This window comes from Macaca thibetana, chromosome 8 (assembly GCF_024542745.1).
Source record: "Macaca thibetana thibetana isolate TM-01 chromosome 8, ASM2454274v1, whole genome shotgun sequence".
Lineage (NCBI taxonomy): Eukaryota > Metazoa > Chordata > Mammalia > Primates > Cercopithecidae > Macaca > Macaca thibetana.
In genome coordinates, this window is record NC_065585.1 from 121,840,402 (window position 1) to 121,857,056 (window position 16,655).

Consider the following 16,655-nt stretch of genomic DNA (forward strand, 5'->3'; position numbering starts at 1 on the left):
GCTTCTTGTTGGGGGAGCCCTGTGTTCCCAGGACTGTTGCTAGCTCTTTGTGGGCCATGCCTCCATTGCCCACTTCAGGGGGATTGGCTTGGGGACTGCAACCCCTTTGTTTCTTCAGACTGACAAGTGACTTGGTTCACTGGGCGGGAGGGTGGTGGGCAGGGGATCACACTGCTAATAGGTAAGAATGAGGCAGTGTATTGTGTGGATTGGGAATTCTAACGAGTCTGTCTCCCATGAATGCACTGAGTCTTTATAGAATTAGACTTTAAAGTCAAGAGCATAAGTCAATCTAGCTTGAATTAAAATAACTTAAATGGCTAAAAAATCCTCTGGTCAGGGCTGGGTGCAGTGGCTCATGCCTGTAATCCCAGCACTTTGGGAGGCCGAGGCAGGTGGATCATGAGGTCAGGAGATTGAGACCATCCTGGCTAACGTGGTGAAACCCTGTCTCTACTAAAAATACAAAAAATTTAGCTAGACGTGGTGGCGGGCGCTTGTAGTCCCAGCTACTCAGGAGGCTGAGGCAGGAGAATGGTGTGAACCCAGGAGGTGGAGTTTGCAGTGAGCCGCGATCGTGCCACTGCACTCCCGCCTGGGTGACAGAATGAGACTCTGTCTCAAAGAAAAAAAAAAAATCCTCTGGTCAGATTTATCAATTTTCCCTAAAGAAAACGAAAGGGGAGGAAAGAGAAACATTTATTATGTGGGTCAGTTAGACCCCAGTGAGTCCCAAACAAGTAGCTAAGTGGTTTGAAACAGGCTAGTGATCCTGGGCCTCAGCCCCTGTGCTAAGGTTATATTGGGTTAGAGGCATCATTTGCCCGTTCATTCATTCTACACTCATTTGGCAGTTATCACAGGACAGCCCCTAAGGCTATGGTGATGAAGAGGATATAGGTCGTGTTCGAACAGAGCTCCGAGTCGAATGAAGAGTAGAGAGAAGAATGGGAGATTTCAACAGGATGCAAGAAGAGCTAAGAGAAGCATACACAGCAGGACCTGGAGGCCTCAGTATTCTTACTTGTGAAAAGGGAAAGATCCTTTTTACAAAGAAGTCCCAAGTCACTGGAGTAGCAAAAGCTGTCCCAAGTAGTGCAGTGGCCAGGGAGTACTTATCCTGAAACAGATAGCAAAGGGTGGTCCCCAGAACTCACCATGGGATGTGGGCTGCCTGGAAAAGTCAACAGGTTCTTACATCTGCAGGGCATCGCTTACATTTCAAAGCATAGTCATATTCAGTGTCTCATTTGATCATCCTTGTCCCTTGTGACAAGGGCAGGGTAGAGGACTGTTATCCTAAAGGAACTAAAATCACATGGTCAGCTGGTGGCAGAGCTGGTAGCTGAATCCAAGTGTACCTTGCTGGCTCATTCCATGAGGTGAACTGGATGGAAGATGAATTTGGGGAGTTAGGTTGGAGCAGAGATGAGGAGAGCACTGAGATTCAATGGTACACACATCCCTCCCTCCCTCTCTCCCTCCATCCCTTGCTTCTCTTTTCTTCCTTTCCACTAGGAAATCCTTCCTGAGGGCAGATCATGGGCACTGTGCTACCCCAGACTGTGCTGAACTCTTTTCTGGGATGGCAGCAAGTCTGGGTCAAAGCTAGAACTCAAATCCGTGTCCAAGCCTCTTTCCAGAATACCAGGTGGGATGTTCTCCCAGGAGTCAGGTAGGAAGAATATGAAAGGCCGGGCCCATCCCAGGGCAAGGGAAGATGCAGAATCCTGGGCTTCATTGCCGGGAGGAGGGCAGAATGCCTAGCCCAGCCTGCCCCTCCCCTCCCAGGGAGGAGGGACTCACCTATTTTGTAGTGGGGAGGCAGCAGTTGCCTGTACCCCTGGGAATGTCCCATCCTGGAGCCCACTGTGTGGACTGGACGTGATGGTGACTATGTGACTTATGCTGGGGAGTAGGAGGGGGAATTGTAGCTGCTCGCTATGGCAAGGAGCAGGCTGCTGTTGTTGAAAGCAAACAGGACCCACAACAGCCAGCACTTCAGGGGCAGACAAGCTGCTTTCTGCCCAAAGGCCACTGCAGTCCGAGTGACTTCCGGGATCCTCCCCATATACTGGATCCTTGCGGACATGGGAGTTATGAAAAGGCAAATTCCATATTGGCATAAGCAAAAACCACTCACCAGCCTGGGCAACATGGTGAAACTGCATCTCTACAAAAGGTACAAAAATTAGTTGGGCGCCTGTAGTCCCAGGCGTGCACCTCCATGCTCAACTAATTTTTGTATCTTTTGTAGAGACAGGAGGCTGAGGCAGGAGGATCACCTGAGCCTGGGGAGGTTGAAGCTGCAGTGAACTGTGATGGCACCACTGCAATCCAGCCTGGGTGACAAAGTGAGACCCTGTCACAAAAAAAGAAGAAGGAGAAGGAGAAGGAGAAGAGCCACTCAATTGTCCGAGTTATCTGTGACTATAGAATGCGGCCCCTGAGTCAAACAAGATCCTGTCACTGGAGATGTTTATATGAAATTGTCTTTGTTCTTAAAATTAAAAAGTATTTTATTTTATTTTACTGAAGCATTTAAGCAAAAGATAACTCACAAATAGGGAATTTGGGGTTAGGACACCTTGGTCCAGTCCTAGACCAGCAACTTCATGACTGTGTGATCCCTGTCAGTGGGACAGATCACTTGATGCCTGGACTATATGTCTTCCCATGTGAGAGACACTGACTTCAGAGAGCTCTTGGGAGGCCCAAGGGAGGCAAACTTGCAGAAAAAAGCACCAAAGGCTGTTGAAGGCTGTGCACTTGCTGGTAGTTTATTATTGTTTTCATGGAGGGCTCCTTCCAACCTACAGCAGGTGATGACTAAAATTCTACCATTAGCAATTCGTTCTTTGAGGTTAAACATTGCTCCGCCACCTGGGGTTTCCTATTCTGGAAAGAGAGGATAGCAGGAAAGCAGGAGCACGTGGGGACAGTGCGGGGAAGGAGACAAAATTCTAGATGATGGGAAAAGAAGTTTCCAGAATGAAAGTCAAGGTGAGGGGGTAGGCATACAGCTAAATGTGCTCATCGGGCCAAACTCTGGGTTGTGCCCAGGGAAGGCATGTGTCCTCAGAGAGAGACACTTGTCTCTGTTTTCTAGCCAAAGCCCCTTGGGAGCCGCCCTCTGTGTCCTGCAGTCGGACCTGTGCCTTTTGAGTGGCAGTCCAGCTCAGACCTAGCCCTTGGCTAAATAGATACTGTCTGTGGGAGCTGTTGGGACTGAGAGCTCTCTGCAGGGGGCGTCAGGCAGCAGGAGCCGGCTCCCCAAGGCTTGGCAGGAGGAGTCATTGCCCCTCTTCCTTGATTCTGCCTTGACCTTGGGTAACCTGGCAGATGGCCAGTGTCTTAAGAGATGTGGTGGGTGTGTGTGTGTCCAAAAGAGAAGCTGTGAGGTTTCTCCAGGCAATTTTCATCTGCAAACACAGCACCAACTTCAGGACAAGGCTGGGGTGTAGCCAGTATGGTGCTAACTACAGAGGGAGTGCAGTGTCACTGGGGCAGCAGGGGCAGACCAGACACCCAGCTAGGATATTTTAGGCTTAGGATAGCTAAACAGAAGGGTGGTTTAGTAGCTCAGCTCCTGCTGCCATCGGGCAGCTGTGAAGGGGGAAGGTGAGGAATGAGGTTTCACAGTTTTCTTGGGAAGTCTGGGATTTCTGGTGAAACAGGAATTCAGAGAAACAACCCTTCCCAGGTCTGTCTTGGATGACACAAAGACGATGCCAGATGACTTGAGTGCTTTTTCCTTGCCCTCCATGATCCCCTATTACGGGACAAAGCAGCAGAGAAGCCCGGGCCTGTAGTAGGTGGGTGCCTGATTTCTGTCCTGTGAGAGAGGCCGGGTTGGAATTGGAAAGCCCACTGGACGAGTCCTTAGCACTGCCACTTGCTGGCTATGTTTTAACCTTGGCCATGTCATGAGTGGTCTTCAAGAGTGAGTTTGCTCCCCAAGGCCGGGTGCGATGGCTCACGCCTGTACTCCCAGCACTTTGGGAGGCTGAGGGGGGTGGATCACCTGAGGTTGAGAGCCTAGCCAACATGGTGAAACCCTGACTCTGCTAAAAATACAAAAATTAGCCAGGCAAGGTGGCACATGCCTGTAATTCCACCTACTCGGGATGCTGAGGCATGAGAATTGCTTGAACCTGGGAGGTGGAGGTTGCAGTGAACTCAGATGGTGCCACTGCACTCCACCCTAGGTGACAGACTGAGACTCTGTCTCAAATTAAAAAAAAAAAAAAAAAAAGACAGTGTGTTTGAGTTTGTTCCCTGAGAAGGGAAACTAATTCTCTCATGGACCCCTCCCAGGAATGTTGTAAGGACTTCGAGATCATGGATGTGGAAGATGCTTTGTACAGCCGGGAAGTACAATAGTCACATAAGGTGGTCTTGATGGCTTCCTGTCGGAGCAACTTCCCATCTGCTTCCCCGCTCTGCCCACTCTTTCCAACCCCCATGGGAGCTGCAGCAGCTGCAAGTTCCTCCCTCTCTAATGGGCTACCCTGGGGCTTGCAGGACTCCCTGGGATGGGTGGGGCTGCAGAGAGGTCTGTGAGGCCCTGGGGAGAGGCTGGGTAAAGCCAGAGCTCCACCTCCTGCCGGTGCCTACCTCTAAAGAGAATGATGAAGCACAGAGAATACTGACCGAAATCAATTAGAGAAATCAATGGCCCTGAGTGCAGTATGCATTTCTTCCCTCCTAGCCCAGTCCCACCCAGCCTGCCCCAACAGCCCTGTTCATTCTTTGGGATCAGATGGTTTATTTAAATTCCTGCTGGTCTCCATTCCCAGACTACTGTGCTCATTCCAGGCTGGGACTCTGGGATCTGGAGTGTGGAGGGAATGTTGGTTAGGGGTCAACCTGCCAGTAGGAGGGAGACAGGGGCTGGGAAAGCCCATGCATGACCCAGGCCCAGGGCACTTAGCTGGGCACCTGACAGAATCCTTTCTAGGCTCTAGACTTGAACTCCAAAGGTTACGCCACACAAAGTCCACAGTAAATATTTTATTTATTTTTTAAATAAAAAATAAAGTGCTCGGCTGGGCGTCGTGGCTCACACCTGTAATCCCAGCACTTTGGGAGACTGGGTTGGGGGGTGGATCACCTGAGGTCAAGAGTTCAAGACCAGCCTGGCCAACATGGTGAAACCTTGTCTCTACTAAAAATACAAAAATTAGCTGGGTGTGGTGGTGGGTGCCTGTAATCTCAGCTACTTGGGAGGCTGAGGCAGGAGAATCACTTGAACCTGGGAGGTGGAGCTTGTGGTAAGCTGAGATCGCGCCACTGCACTCTAGCACTCCAGCCTGGGCGACAGAGTGAGACTCGGTTTCAAAAAAAAGAAGGTCACTCTCAGGTTATGCTTAATTTTTTTAGAATAAAAAATAAAACAAGGTCCACAGTAAAGGTTTTTGTTTTTTTTTTTTTTTTTGAGACGGAGTCTCACTCTGTCGCCCAGGCTGGAGTGCAGTGGCACTATCTCGGCTCACTGCAAGCTCTGCCTCGTGGTTTCAGGCCATTCTCCTGCCTCAGCCTCCCAAGTAGCTGAGACTACAGGTGCCTGCTACCACGCCCGGCTAATTTTTTTGTATTTTTAGTAGAGACAGGGTTTCACTGTGTTAGCCAGGATGGTCTCGATCTCCTGTCCTAGTGATCCGCCTGCCTCGGCCTCCCAAAGTGCTGGGATTATAGGCGTGAGCCACCGTGCCTGGGTCACAGTAAAGATTTTAAAAGCAATTTCAGGCTGGGCACAGTGGCTCGGACCTGTAATCCCAGCACTTCGTCAGGGTGAGGCAGGAGGATGGCTTGAGGCTAGGAGTTCAAGACCAGCCTGAGTAACATATGGAGGCCTCATCTCTGTTAAGTAAATAAATAAGCCAGGTGCAGGCCTGTAGTCTCAGCAACTAGGGAGGCTGAGGGCCAAGGATGACTTGAGCCCAGGAAGTTAAGGCCACAGTGAGCTATGACTGCACCACTGAACTCCAACCTGGGTGACAGAGTGAGACCATCTTGAAAAAAAAAATTGTTTTGATTCTTATGATATATTTTCACACTGTTGCTGGACAGGGAAGGGAGGAAGAGGGCATCTCAGGTATTCTGAAGGGGAATATGAACATACGTGGGCCTGGAAAGCCACCACTTTTCTTGTTGATACAAGGCACAGAATTGACCAGTGAGGGTTGCTGGATCCTGACTGCCCGAGTTTGAATCCAGATTCTGCCACTTAAAATATGACCTTGGGCAGCTGAACCACTTCTCTTGCCTCTCCTCTCTCATTTGAAAATGAGGCTATTAATAGTACCTAATAATAGCCATCGAGTTGTTACAGAAATTGAAAGAGTATTAACATGTATCTAGCCGTAAAGTTGGCTACTTTAATTATTATTTTTCCAAGGACAAAGGCTGAGCCGCTAGGCTGGTCACTTTGTCTTGGCCTGGCGACTTTCCCTGTGTTCCAGCATCATGCTGATTCATCCTTAACACTGCTTCTAACAACCCTCTCCCTCTGTCCACGCCCACTGCCACTCCCTGTTGGGCCCTCATTACCTCCGCCTGGGACTGTTAAAATCGCCTCCTAATTGGCCCCTGGTCTCTATCCCTCACACAGTGATCAGATCAATCTTCCTAAAACATTATTCTCATCATGACACTTGCCTGTTCAAAAACCTTCAGTGGCTCCTGGTGTGTGAGTCTGAAGACTGCAAGGCTTAGTTTTCCACTTGAGCACCCCAACTGGACCCTCTAGTTCTTCCCCAACCTGTGCCCTTGGCTCCTCCCACCCACCGGATTGTTCCTTTCCTGAGAACTTTCTCTTTTTTTGTGGCAGGGTCTCGCTCCATTGCCCAGGCTGGAGTGCAGTGGTGGGATCTCGACTCACTGCAACCTCTGCCTCCCAGGTTCAAGTGATGCTCCTGCTTCAGCCTCCCGAGTAGCTGGAACTACAGGTGTGCGCCACCATACCCAGATAAGTTTTTTGTATTTTTTGCAGAGACGGGGTTTCACCATGTTGGTCAGGCTGGTCTGGAACTCCCAACCTCAGGTGATCTGCCCGCCTCTGCCTCCCAGAGTGCTGGGATTACAGGCATGAGCCACCGTGCCCAGCCTCCTGAGACCTTTCTAACCACTGTGCTCTTGCCTCCGCTGTTTGCTTGCCTGGAGTGCCCTCCTCTGTGCTCAGCCAGTTCTACCCATCCTTCCAGCTCCAGCTTGAATCCTACCCCTAGCAAGTCCTCTCTGACTGCGCTCCTGAAAGTCAGTGGTACCAACTCTTCCTTTCTCTCACTGTGCCTTTGGTTTTTTCAGTATCTTCTCATAGCTACACGCCTGACTCTATAAATGCTTCCAGGGCAGGGGCAGTCTTGCTGTATTCCCCAGAGCCTTTGGCACTGTGCTGGGGCCAGAGAAGGCATTCAATAAGTCTGTGCTGATGGATTGATTGTGGGGTGCCCTGGATCACGTTGTGTCCTATAGACAAGGACACTTCCATCTTGCCAGTTCTGTGGCTCCTGACAGTCTTAGCTGGATGTGAGACACCTTCTTTTGACTGCTGGTCGATTTTTATCTCATGGGTCAGGGAACCCTCAGCCTTCTTCCGTTCACAAAGGAATGAGATTGTGGTCAGTGAGCGGTGTGGCCCAGGCCTGGGTGCGCATGTGTATGTGTGTTGGGGTGGGGCTGCAAAGCCCTCCCCTCCGCTGGTCCTTCTTCCCTCTCCTGCTGTCCAGAGAACCTACTCCGTAAGCAGAGAGGACTAGACAGATAAGAGAAAGGGAAGGAATGGAAGGTTTCGGTGTTCCCTTCCCCTCCCCTGCAGATTCGGACTCTGGGATCTGTGATGGGGAGAGGCTGTGGGCAGGAGGCTTAGCTGCCAGTGACCTCAGGAGCACTGGAATGAACCAGGAAGGCTGTAAAAGGACTCAGGCACTATGGAGTGTGTGGAAGTGTGTTGGTGAGCCTAGGGCTTGCTTCCTACCTGCTAGAGACTTCGCCTTTCCCTGTGACTACCTCTTGCGCCATCTGCTCAGCAGTCTCTGTTGCCCTTGAAGCCCCATAGCTTTTTATTTCTGCTCTCATTTGCCCCTTAGGTTTTATTGCCTTGTCACAGGTCCCTAATTCTTCTTGTAGAACCCAGAGTAAAGCAGTAAACAACTTTATATGGGCCAGGCATTGTACTAGCCACTTCGTGTAGTATCTCATCTAATTTCTACAAGGTTGGTTTATTATCTTTTTTAATCCCCATTTTATAGATAACTGAGGTTCAGTAGTCCTCTTATCTATAAGGTGTTATAGTACGTGTCCAACTGTGTTTCCTCTGTAGATCCCCGCACAAGGGGGGGTCCTTCCTCATGGCAGATGCTCTGGACATACGGGAAGATGCCATTTCGAAGAGCAGCTTGGGTTGAGTGTTGGGGTGGGCAGAGGGTGGGGTGTCATGGGATATGTTTGTATGGGCAGTAGGTAAGAGAGGGTCCAAGGTCAGAGCGCCCTGCAGCCACATGAGCTGAATGCTGGTGGTGACTGATTGGTGTTCTCTACTGTCTTTGGGATGGCTGGGTGCTCTTGGGTCCTAGAAGCGTCACTTACCTCCTGCTACTGGAATGCTCTCTCTTAGTCCCGAATGGGAACTCAGAGCCATCCCCAGGGCTTCATTGCTGCTTTCTCATTGTCTGGATAGGTGGGAGGGGAGAACTACGATATATGATTCAGTGAGTCTCCCTCATTATGCTCAAATGAGGTTAAAACAAAGTGAATTTTTTTTTTTTTTTATTTTTATTTTTTTGTGGGGAAGGGGAGAGGGATATGCTGAGCAGAAATTCTGGAGTTTGGAGCGGGGTCCTTGGAAGAGGGAAAGCCTGCGTGAGATTCCGAAACGGGTGGTGGTGAGGAATATTTGGACAACCAGGAGACCCTGGAAGTCGGGGAGCTGGGAGTGGGGAGAACATTCACTTAGGCGAGGCTCCCAGCCTCGGGCCTGCAGGCCAAGACTGCCTGGCAGTGTAATTCCTGTCAAGTTTTATCTTTTAACCTACACTTATCCAAAGCCGGTTCCTTACACTCCTCAATTTTTTGGAAAAAAAGCCAAGAGACCTGGTCAGATGCGAAGTCACTTCCTAGAACAGGAGAGGCTTGGAGGAACGACAGGGAGAGCAGGCCTAAAGGTGGCTTTCCAGAACTCCAATCCTTAAGCCCTCTGTCCCAGACTCGCCACTACCCAGCTAGGGCCTAGGCTCTAAGCAGGCACCATTGGATGGCTGGAGGAGAAGATGGAGGGAGGAAAGTCGATGCCCCAGGACGGACCACAGGAAAGCGGCGTTCACAGGAGACCCGCTCTCTGTGCTTCCAAGGCCAGGAGCAGCCGCCTTCCCGCCCAAATCCGCAAGATGGAAGTTGCTCCCTCTAGTTTTCCCAATACCTAAGGCTGCTGGTTTTGTGAGTGACCCCTCCCTTCTCGTCCAAGTCGATTTCTAGCATTTACTGGATTCCAGAGTCTTGTTATTTAAGAATGCATCTTAACCGGTACTACTGAATTCATCTTACGTGCAGCCCAGATTCAGTTTTGGGCAGCACGAAAAGTTTCCGAGGTGCTGCGGGTACCCCGCCCCAGTACACCGCGTGTGCGAGCCGAGCTGCGTGCGAGGAACGTGGCGCGAAGGCCGGGGGATGCCTGGTAGCTCTCCGGCATCCCGGGTGCCCGGTTGCGTGGGTGTGAGCCTTCGCGCGACCACGGGCCCGCGCCTCTCCCGCTCTCGCCGGAACGTGACCGCAGCCGCACCTCTCCTCCAGCCGTTTCCCAGCCAGACGCTTCCTTTTTGGTCCTTCTGGACGTTTATTGTAAATTCTGTGACTAAAACACGCCGGTGAGCCCGGCCCACTGACAGATGGATCAATCGCCCCCTTCCCGGCTGAGCGGGGAGGAAACACCCCACCCCGGAGCCTCGGGAGCCGGCAGCTGCCTCGGGACGAGCTCCTCGGAGCCCAGCAGGCCGCGGAGCCCCGGCCCGGGTCGGTCTCCGGGCGCTCCTGCCGGGGTGGGGTGCAAGCCCGTGCCCGATCCCTCTGGGGCGACTCTGGCAGGTTCGCTGGCCTCCGAGGAGGTGGTCAGGGTGCCCCGGCGCAGCAGGCTTCTTTCCGAGCCGGGGCAGGGGAGACCGACCGGGGAAGGGGCGTCTCGAAGGGGTGGAGGCCGGAGCGGGCGGGAGGTGAGCGCGCCGCGGGCGTGAGGGCAAAGTTCCCGAGGTCCGCGCGGAGAGCACACGTGTATGTGCGCGCGGGGCTAGGCCGGGGCCGGCAGGCTGCACTGGGGCCGGAGGGGATACTTCCTTTCCCTGGCACCATCGGGGAGACGCTCTGTCGGCCTCGGCGCCCGGGCGCAGGGACGCCTCAGCCTACGGAGGGTGGAGCCCCCGCTCAGACCCGGGCCACCAGGCTAGGATTTTTCTAGCGCCCTGCTCCCCGCGCCCCCGGATGGCTCGGGCGCCACGGACTCCGCGCCCTCCAGCCTCAGCTCAGCTCCCCAGGCTTCCCAGACCCGGCGGCGCAGGGGGCGGGGGCAGGGGCAGTGGGGGTTGGAGGGCGCAGCCCGTCCCCAGGGTGGGGAGCGCTGCGCGGGGAGGAGGAGGGTGCCGACGCTTGGGTGGGTTCGAGCACGAGCGGTAGCCGGGGGAGCCAGTCAGTTTCCGGCCAAGGCAGCAGGTCAGTCCCAGGAAGGGCGGGCGATTAAGCCGAGGGAGCCGGCGGCTGGGCTCTCCTCTATGCCCGCGATTCCCTGCGCCGCCGCCACCGCCACCGCCGTGTAGCCGCCGCCGCTGCAGAGCATCGCCGCGCTCCCGCGCCCTGCGCCGCCAGCCGCCTGGGAGCCCGAGCGCCGAGCCCGGGGCGGAGGAGAGGGGCGCGGGCGCGAGAGCCGCGGCGAGGGAGCCGCGAAGGGGGAAGGGGGCGGGCGGAGGGAGGAGCAGGGAGAGTGGGAGAAGGGGGAGGGAGAGAGGAGAGCTAGGGAGAGCTGGAGAGAGCGAGAGCAAAGAGCGAGCGAGGGAGAGGAGAAAGACACACGCACGCAGAGACACACGGTCACTGGAATTCCATTAGAAAAAAGTGAGCCGAGCAAGGGTTAGCGGGAGAAGATTATTTTTGAATCTTGTCTTCGTCTTGGTGCGAAAGAAGCGACTCCAGTCTCTCGTCCTCGAAGCTCCGACTGGATTGTTCCTGGGCGCTGACACCCGTCGGTGGATTTCATTCCTATTTGCATTTTATTCCGACCCCCTCCCTCGCCGCTTCCTTCCAGCCCTTTACTCGCAAATCGCCTCTCTCCCCACCTCACCAGGCCCCTCCTGGGAAGCGCAGGGGAATTGGACCCGCGGGGACTCACGCTTTCCCGGACGATTGGAAGGGAGGGCTGACCCCAGGACCGGGCTCTTGGCTTAGAAAGCCGATACACAGATACGCGTATATTTGATTGTAGTGGGCAAGGGGGGCGTCAAGAGGCAGCCCGCCGCCCTCCTCTCACCCCACCCCCTCCAGCCAGAGGCAAGAATCGCAGGACTCGGGATCTTCATCGGGTGGACTAGCTGGGATCTCTGCATTGGATTTGGGGCTGATTACCACTGCTTGACTATTATTATTGTTGTTGTTATTTTTTTTACACAAGGGAGAAAGACAAAAAACGGTGGGATTTATTTAACATGATCTTGGCAAACGCCTTCTGCCTCTTCTTCTTTCTAGGTGAGTACCTGCGGGCGGCGAGCTCAGGGAGAGGCGAGAAGCCGGAGAGGCGGGGGGCAAGCGGAGCGCCGGCGGGGGGCTGGCGGGAGGCCGGCGGGGAGAGCGCGCCGCGGAGCGAGCCGGGCCCGGCGCTGGCGAACCGAGCGGGGCCGGGTAGCGGGGACGCGGACGAGGGACCAGAGCCACGGCTGGCTGGCGACGCGGGGGGATCGGGAGGGAGACTCAACATCCGAACCGGCCCCGCAGACACGCACACACGCACACACCCGCGCTCGATCACATGCCAGTATAGCGCTCATCTCCCCCGAAATAATGGGTTCGAATTGCGGCAACTTAAGGGAAAAAAAAATATCCAACTCTTGATCTGCAAGGAGGGAGGGAGGGAGAAGCTCCGAGGCTTGGAAAGAACAGTCCTGCCGGGTCCGCCTTTCCTGGTCTGCCCTCCGAGTCGGTCGTGGTGGAGGGCGCGGGTTTCTCCGGCGGCTACCGCTTGGACATCGCGGGGTGGGGGGGAGCGCTGGCAGTCACTCCCCACCTGCCAGCCGCGCCTGGCAAATGCAGCCCGCGTTCCCAAACCCTGAGCCCCTAACCGGCGGCTCCACTCCCCGGAACACTTTTCAAGTTTCTCCCTACCCAGTCCGGAGCCAGATGGGTGGGCGGGAGCGGAGGGTTGTGAGCAGCCGTTCCCGGCCTTCCCTCCTCCACCTCTGGGGGCCGTGGACACCCGTGACTGGTGGGAAGAGACCGGAGGGAGGCCAAAGTTCGCTTCCTCCGTTGAAGAGGGTGGGAGGCGAGGGAGGAAAAACGGGTCTTAACAAAGACCACTGCTCCTTCTGTAAGCGCCCCCCTCCCGCCCCCGCCTCCAGGACGGGAGGAGGGGCTGCCTGGCGCCCCGAGCCCCACGCAGTTTCTTTTCCACACACAATTCCCAGCCGCTCACTCCCTTAGCTTAAGCTCGGTGAACTCTCAGCGGCTTGGGAAATGGGTCTAGAGAAGGCAATCTCCGGAGGGAGATGAGGAAAGGCGGGCGTTTGCAAGGCTGTGCACCACCGAGGTCCCAGGCAGGGCTGCTGCCAGGGAGTAGATGCTCCCATAGAGGGAGCTGAGTAACTACTGTGTGTGTGTCTCTGTGTGTGTGTTTGTAAGGAGCACACGTCTGCTTCAGTGAGGGTGCAGTTCTACCACCTTGGCTTGCTGTGTAGCCAGTGTTAAGCCAGGCTGACCAGCCGGGGTCATGATCCTACCCTCTCCCTCCTACAGCAGGGGATCCTGCCCCGAGTGGGGAGGTAGGAGGTGGTTACAGGAGGATGTGTGTGGTCTAAGAAGTGCCCACCAGACTAGGATAAGGGACCGGAGTCATTGGGTGTCCACGCAGGCTCTGGACTCTCTGCCTGTCCCCTATGCTTCCCGCCAGGTGCGAGTCTCCAAGGGGGCAAGGCCCTGCTCTGGTGTGTGGCCTTAGAGGTCCTGCCTCCATCAGCCAGAGGCAGCTTCTCTCTGGGGTGGGAGGGGCTCATCGAGGAAGCTGGAAGGTGCTCTGGGCCAGCTGTGATCCCGAAGCCCTTTCTGACAACCCTGGCAAGTGGACTCTCATTCTGAAGGGGCTACTATAAAATCTGACCTTTTCTCCCACCGCTGGTTTGAAAAGCCAGCCTTCTGGGTCCAAGCATGATCAGGGCCAAGGGGAAAAAAATTGTATTTCAGGCAAAACAGCCCGATTGTCTACTGCTGAGCTGCACACCCCAGGATGGGCAGGGCTCCCAAATGTGGGTACCATCTGGGGTCAGGGGCTGGAGAAGAGCAGTGTGGGCCCCTGGTCATTGCAGGCAGGCTTTCTTCAGCCAGGCAGGCTGAGGAGTCCACCTTTCTCCTTCTCAGAAGTGGGTGTGTATGCGTGTGCTTGGGGGATGATCAGAGAGGCCCATCCCAATGTCTGCAACCCTGGAGGCTGAGTTTTGAGAGGTGGGGGTGAGAGCAGAAGAGCAGCAGGCTCAGCATCCCATTGGGTCACAGCCTTTCAGTTTCCTTTCCTCGAGAAGTCCCCTTCCAAAGCTGGGCTGAGTGGAGTGACCACAGATAGTGAAAGACTCTGGGTTAGGCCAGTGGAAAGGAAGGGGAGATGGGTTGGTGTTTAGGAAACTTCAGCCCTGGGGCCCTTTTCCTGGCAGGGAACTGGTTGAAAATTCCACTGGGTGGGTGGGTGGAGGGTGGGGGGAGGTTTTCTGGGGCTTGAGACTTGGTGGTCAATTTCAGCTGGGGGCAGAGGCCTTTTGTGTGCCCTTACACTGAGATTCTGAGTGAGGTCTGGGCTGGATAACCCATGGTGGAGAGAGAGAGAGGCCTTTCTTGCCTAGTATCTTGACCTCAAGTGCTGACCCAGGGAGAGAAGGAGATGGGGAAAGTGACTCGGGCGGGGGTGTTGAGCTGGCCAGGGGGCCACTTCCGACTGGCTTTCTAGCACATGCTCTAACTCTGGTGGGATGTTGGATGCAGTAGGGCAATTGTAGCTCTGTGTCGCTTCTCCACCCCTCTCTACCCCCGTGTCTTGATGGATGAAAGTTTTCTCCTAATTTAGGATTTGGAAACATCACCAGGATACCTCCTGCCCTTCACTCTCTTAGGATGTTTAGCTAAAGGCTGCATGCTGCAGGGATTCCTTTCTCTGGCTGGGCTTGATTGGTTCTGGGGGTCATGGAATGAACTAGAAGAGTCAAGGATGGTTTGGTGAATGGATGCCCTGGCCCTTCGCAGAGTGCGTCCCTTGCTTGGTCACACGAGCCAGGTGGCAGGATGGGGGAAGCCCTCTCTTTTGGCATGGGAGCCTCCCTAAGATTGTGCAAGGATCATCCTGTGGGGCTCTAGGCCTCAACTGTAGGACAAGCAAAGTAAATGTCCTTATGGCCTGAATCCCCTGGGCTAATCTGACCTTTAAGCACGCTGTGAATTCTGTGCCTACAGAAGGCTAAGGAAGCCAGGAAGTTCCATTCCCAGGCCCTCTATGACAGTGCAGTCTTCGTTTCAGTCAAGGTGGGAGGGCATTAGCCTATGGGGAGGCGGGGGGTGAAGTCCGTGGAGGGCCCAGGGCTGTGCTGTTCCAGAGGCTCCCGCAGGCTGGCTGGGGTCCACAGGTGCAGGCAGGGCCGTGTCAACTCATCTGCTCTTGGGGGCCCAGCTGTACCTGGGTCCTGCTCAGGGAGGTAGGAATCTGCTGAAGCCGGGAAAGAAAGATGCTGCCTCAGCTTGTGTGGAGGACGCCTCTCCAGCTGTTGCCGGGCCTCAAACTCCGCGCTGATTTCTTCTCTGGTCTTGTCTCAGCCTGGCCACATCCATCAGCCTTCCTGTTCTGGGGCAGAGGTCTGGTCAGTGGGAGAAGGGCACGTTTTTTGCTCTGGGCCCCGAAGAAACCTTCTGTACCCCAGGCCTACCCCTACTGCTCTTCTCTCTTGCCTCCTGGGGGTGGGTCTCCCACCCGCCTGGTCCTACAGGGAGTGGATGGATTCCTGTTCCCTGGAGGCTCTCGGGAGTGAAGGCCCGCTGTGCAGCGCGCTGCCCCTAGGTGTCGCTGTCTCCCTGCGGTAGCGCCCCCCCTGAGCAGGGCCTCCCAGGGGAAGGCCTGAGAGCGGCTTTTCTGGGTAGGGATGGGGGATTCTGCGGTATTGAAGACGGGACTTCTGGCCTAGGATTTTATTATGTTCTGGGGCTAGATGGAGTCGAGGAAGCCTCCCAAATTACTCTTGGGGTCCAGGAAAGAGCAGTCATGGCTCTGGGCCCTGGTGCGTGCTTTTCCTGGGGGCAGGATCTGGAGTTAGGGGCTTGGCAGAGGACAGAGGGGCTGGGAAGACGATGTCTGTGTCTGGAGGAAACCATTTTAGGAGCTTGGGTTTGAAAGGATCAGGCGAGCCTGTCCTGCCGTTTCTCTCTCTTCTTCCTTGTCCCCTCCCTCCTGAGGCACTGTGGGTGTGGACACTGGGGCCAGGATGGGAAGGTGGCTTGACAGGGGATTGCACATTGGTGGAGGAGCAAGGTTCCATTTGCAAGGCTGGGGTCTGAGGAGGGGAGCTTTTCCTTTTTGCAGTTATTTGGCTTTTGGAAGGAAGAACAAAATAAGAGACAGAGGGGAAGGCGGCTTCACAGGAGGGTGGAGAGGAAAGAAAAAAGAGGAAAAACAAGGCCATTCAAAGATAAGAGTTTTGTAAAAGGTAATGAAGAAACAGACCTCTTGGGAGACTGTTAGCAAGAGAAGCGCAAGAGACAGCCAGGCACAAGATACAGCCAGGCACAAGCCGAGCTAGAGTAGGGAGGAGAGAGCAGGGTGCGCAGGGGGCATGGATGCTCCCCAGGCTTGACAAAAGCATTTTCTATTGGAGGGGGCCGGGGTGGAACTCGTCTCGCAGACGGCGAGGGTTCAGATCTCTGTCTGGTGTGAAGTTGGACTGGAAGGTGTGGAGGGGTGAGGCGCCTCCTTCTTGGGCTTGCTGGGAGGGTAGAGTTAGGCTCATCTGTTCCTGTCTTGTCTTAGAGTCAGAATGAGAGTCAGAGTGAGTACACTGGGAATCTGAGGGGGCGTTTCCACCGCTATGTGTGACCTTTATTTGTCATCACCCTTCTTCGGGCCTCAGTTTCCCTAGGGTAAAATGTAGGGTTGGACTCTATGGTGTCTATAAGATCTTAACAGGCTATGACAATGAAACGACTTGACACTGCTTCCAAGGCTTAGTGCAGTGCCATGGGTGGGCCTCTGGCTGGAGGTTTATTGGGGTTTATAGGAGGCCTGGGTGGTATGAAAGTGAGATCTTCCCCAGTCCCTGCAGTCCCCAGCAAGCCGTGCAGCCTCCAGCCAGCCGTGCAGTCCCCAGCTCTCTGCTGAGGCTGTGACATTCTCATTTGGGCTCCTGACTCTTAAATGGTGATCTTGAGCCGGGATCTTCCTG

At 54.7% G+C, this 16,655-nt stretch overlaps 1 protein-coding gene across 3 annotated transcripts in view; it reads left to right on the forward strand.

Annotated features, from left to right (window-relative positions):
• Positions 1–10,884: 10,884 nt before the first annotated feature.
• GFRA2 (GDNF family receptor alpha 2) overlaps positions 10,885–16,655 on the forward strand; it is a 99,622-nt gene continuing 93,851 nt past the window's right edge. For all 3 annotated transcript variants that reach the window (XM_050801472.1, XM_050801474.1, XM_050801475.1), the window contains exon 1: positions 10,885–11,724. In XM_050801472.1, coding sequence (XP_050657429.1) covers positions 11,685–11,724 — 40 coding nt within the window. In that variant the 5' untranslated portion in view covers positions 10,885–11,684. The remainder of the gene's footprint in view (positions 11,725–16,655) is intronic.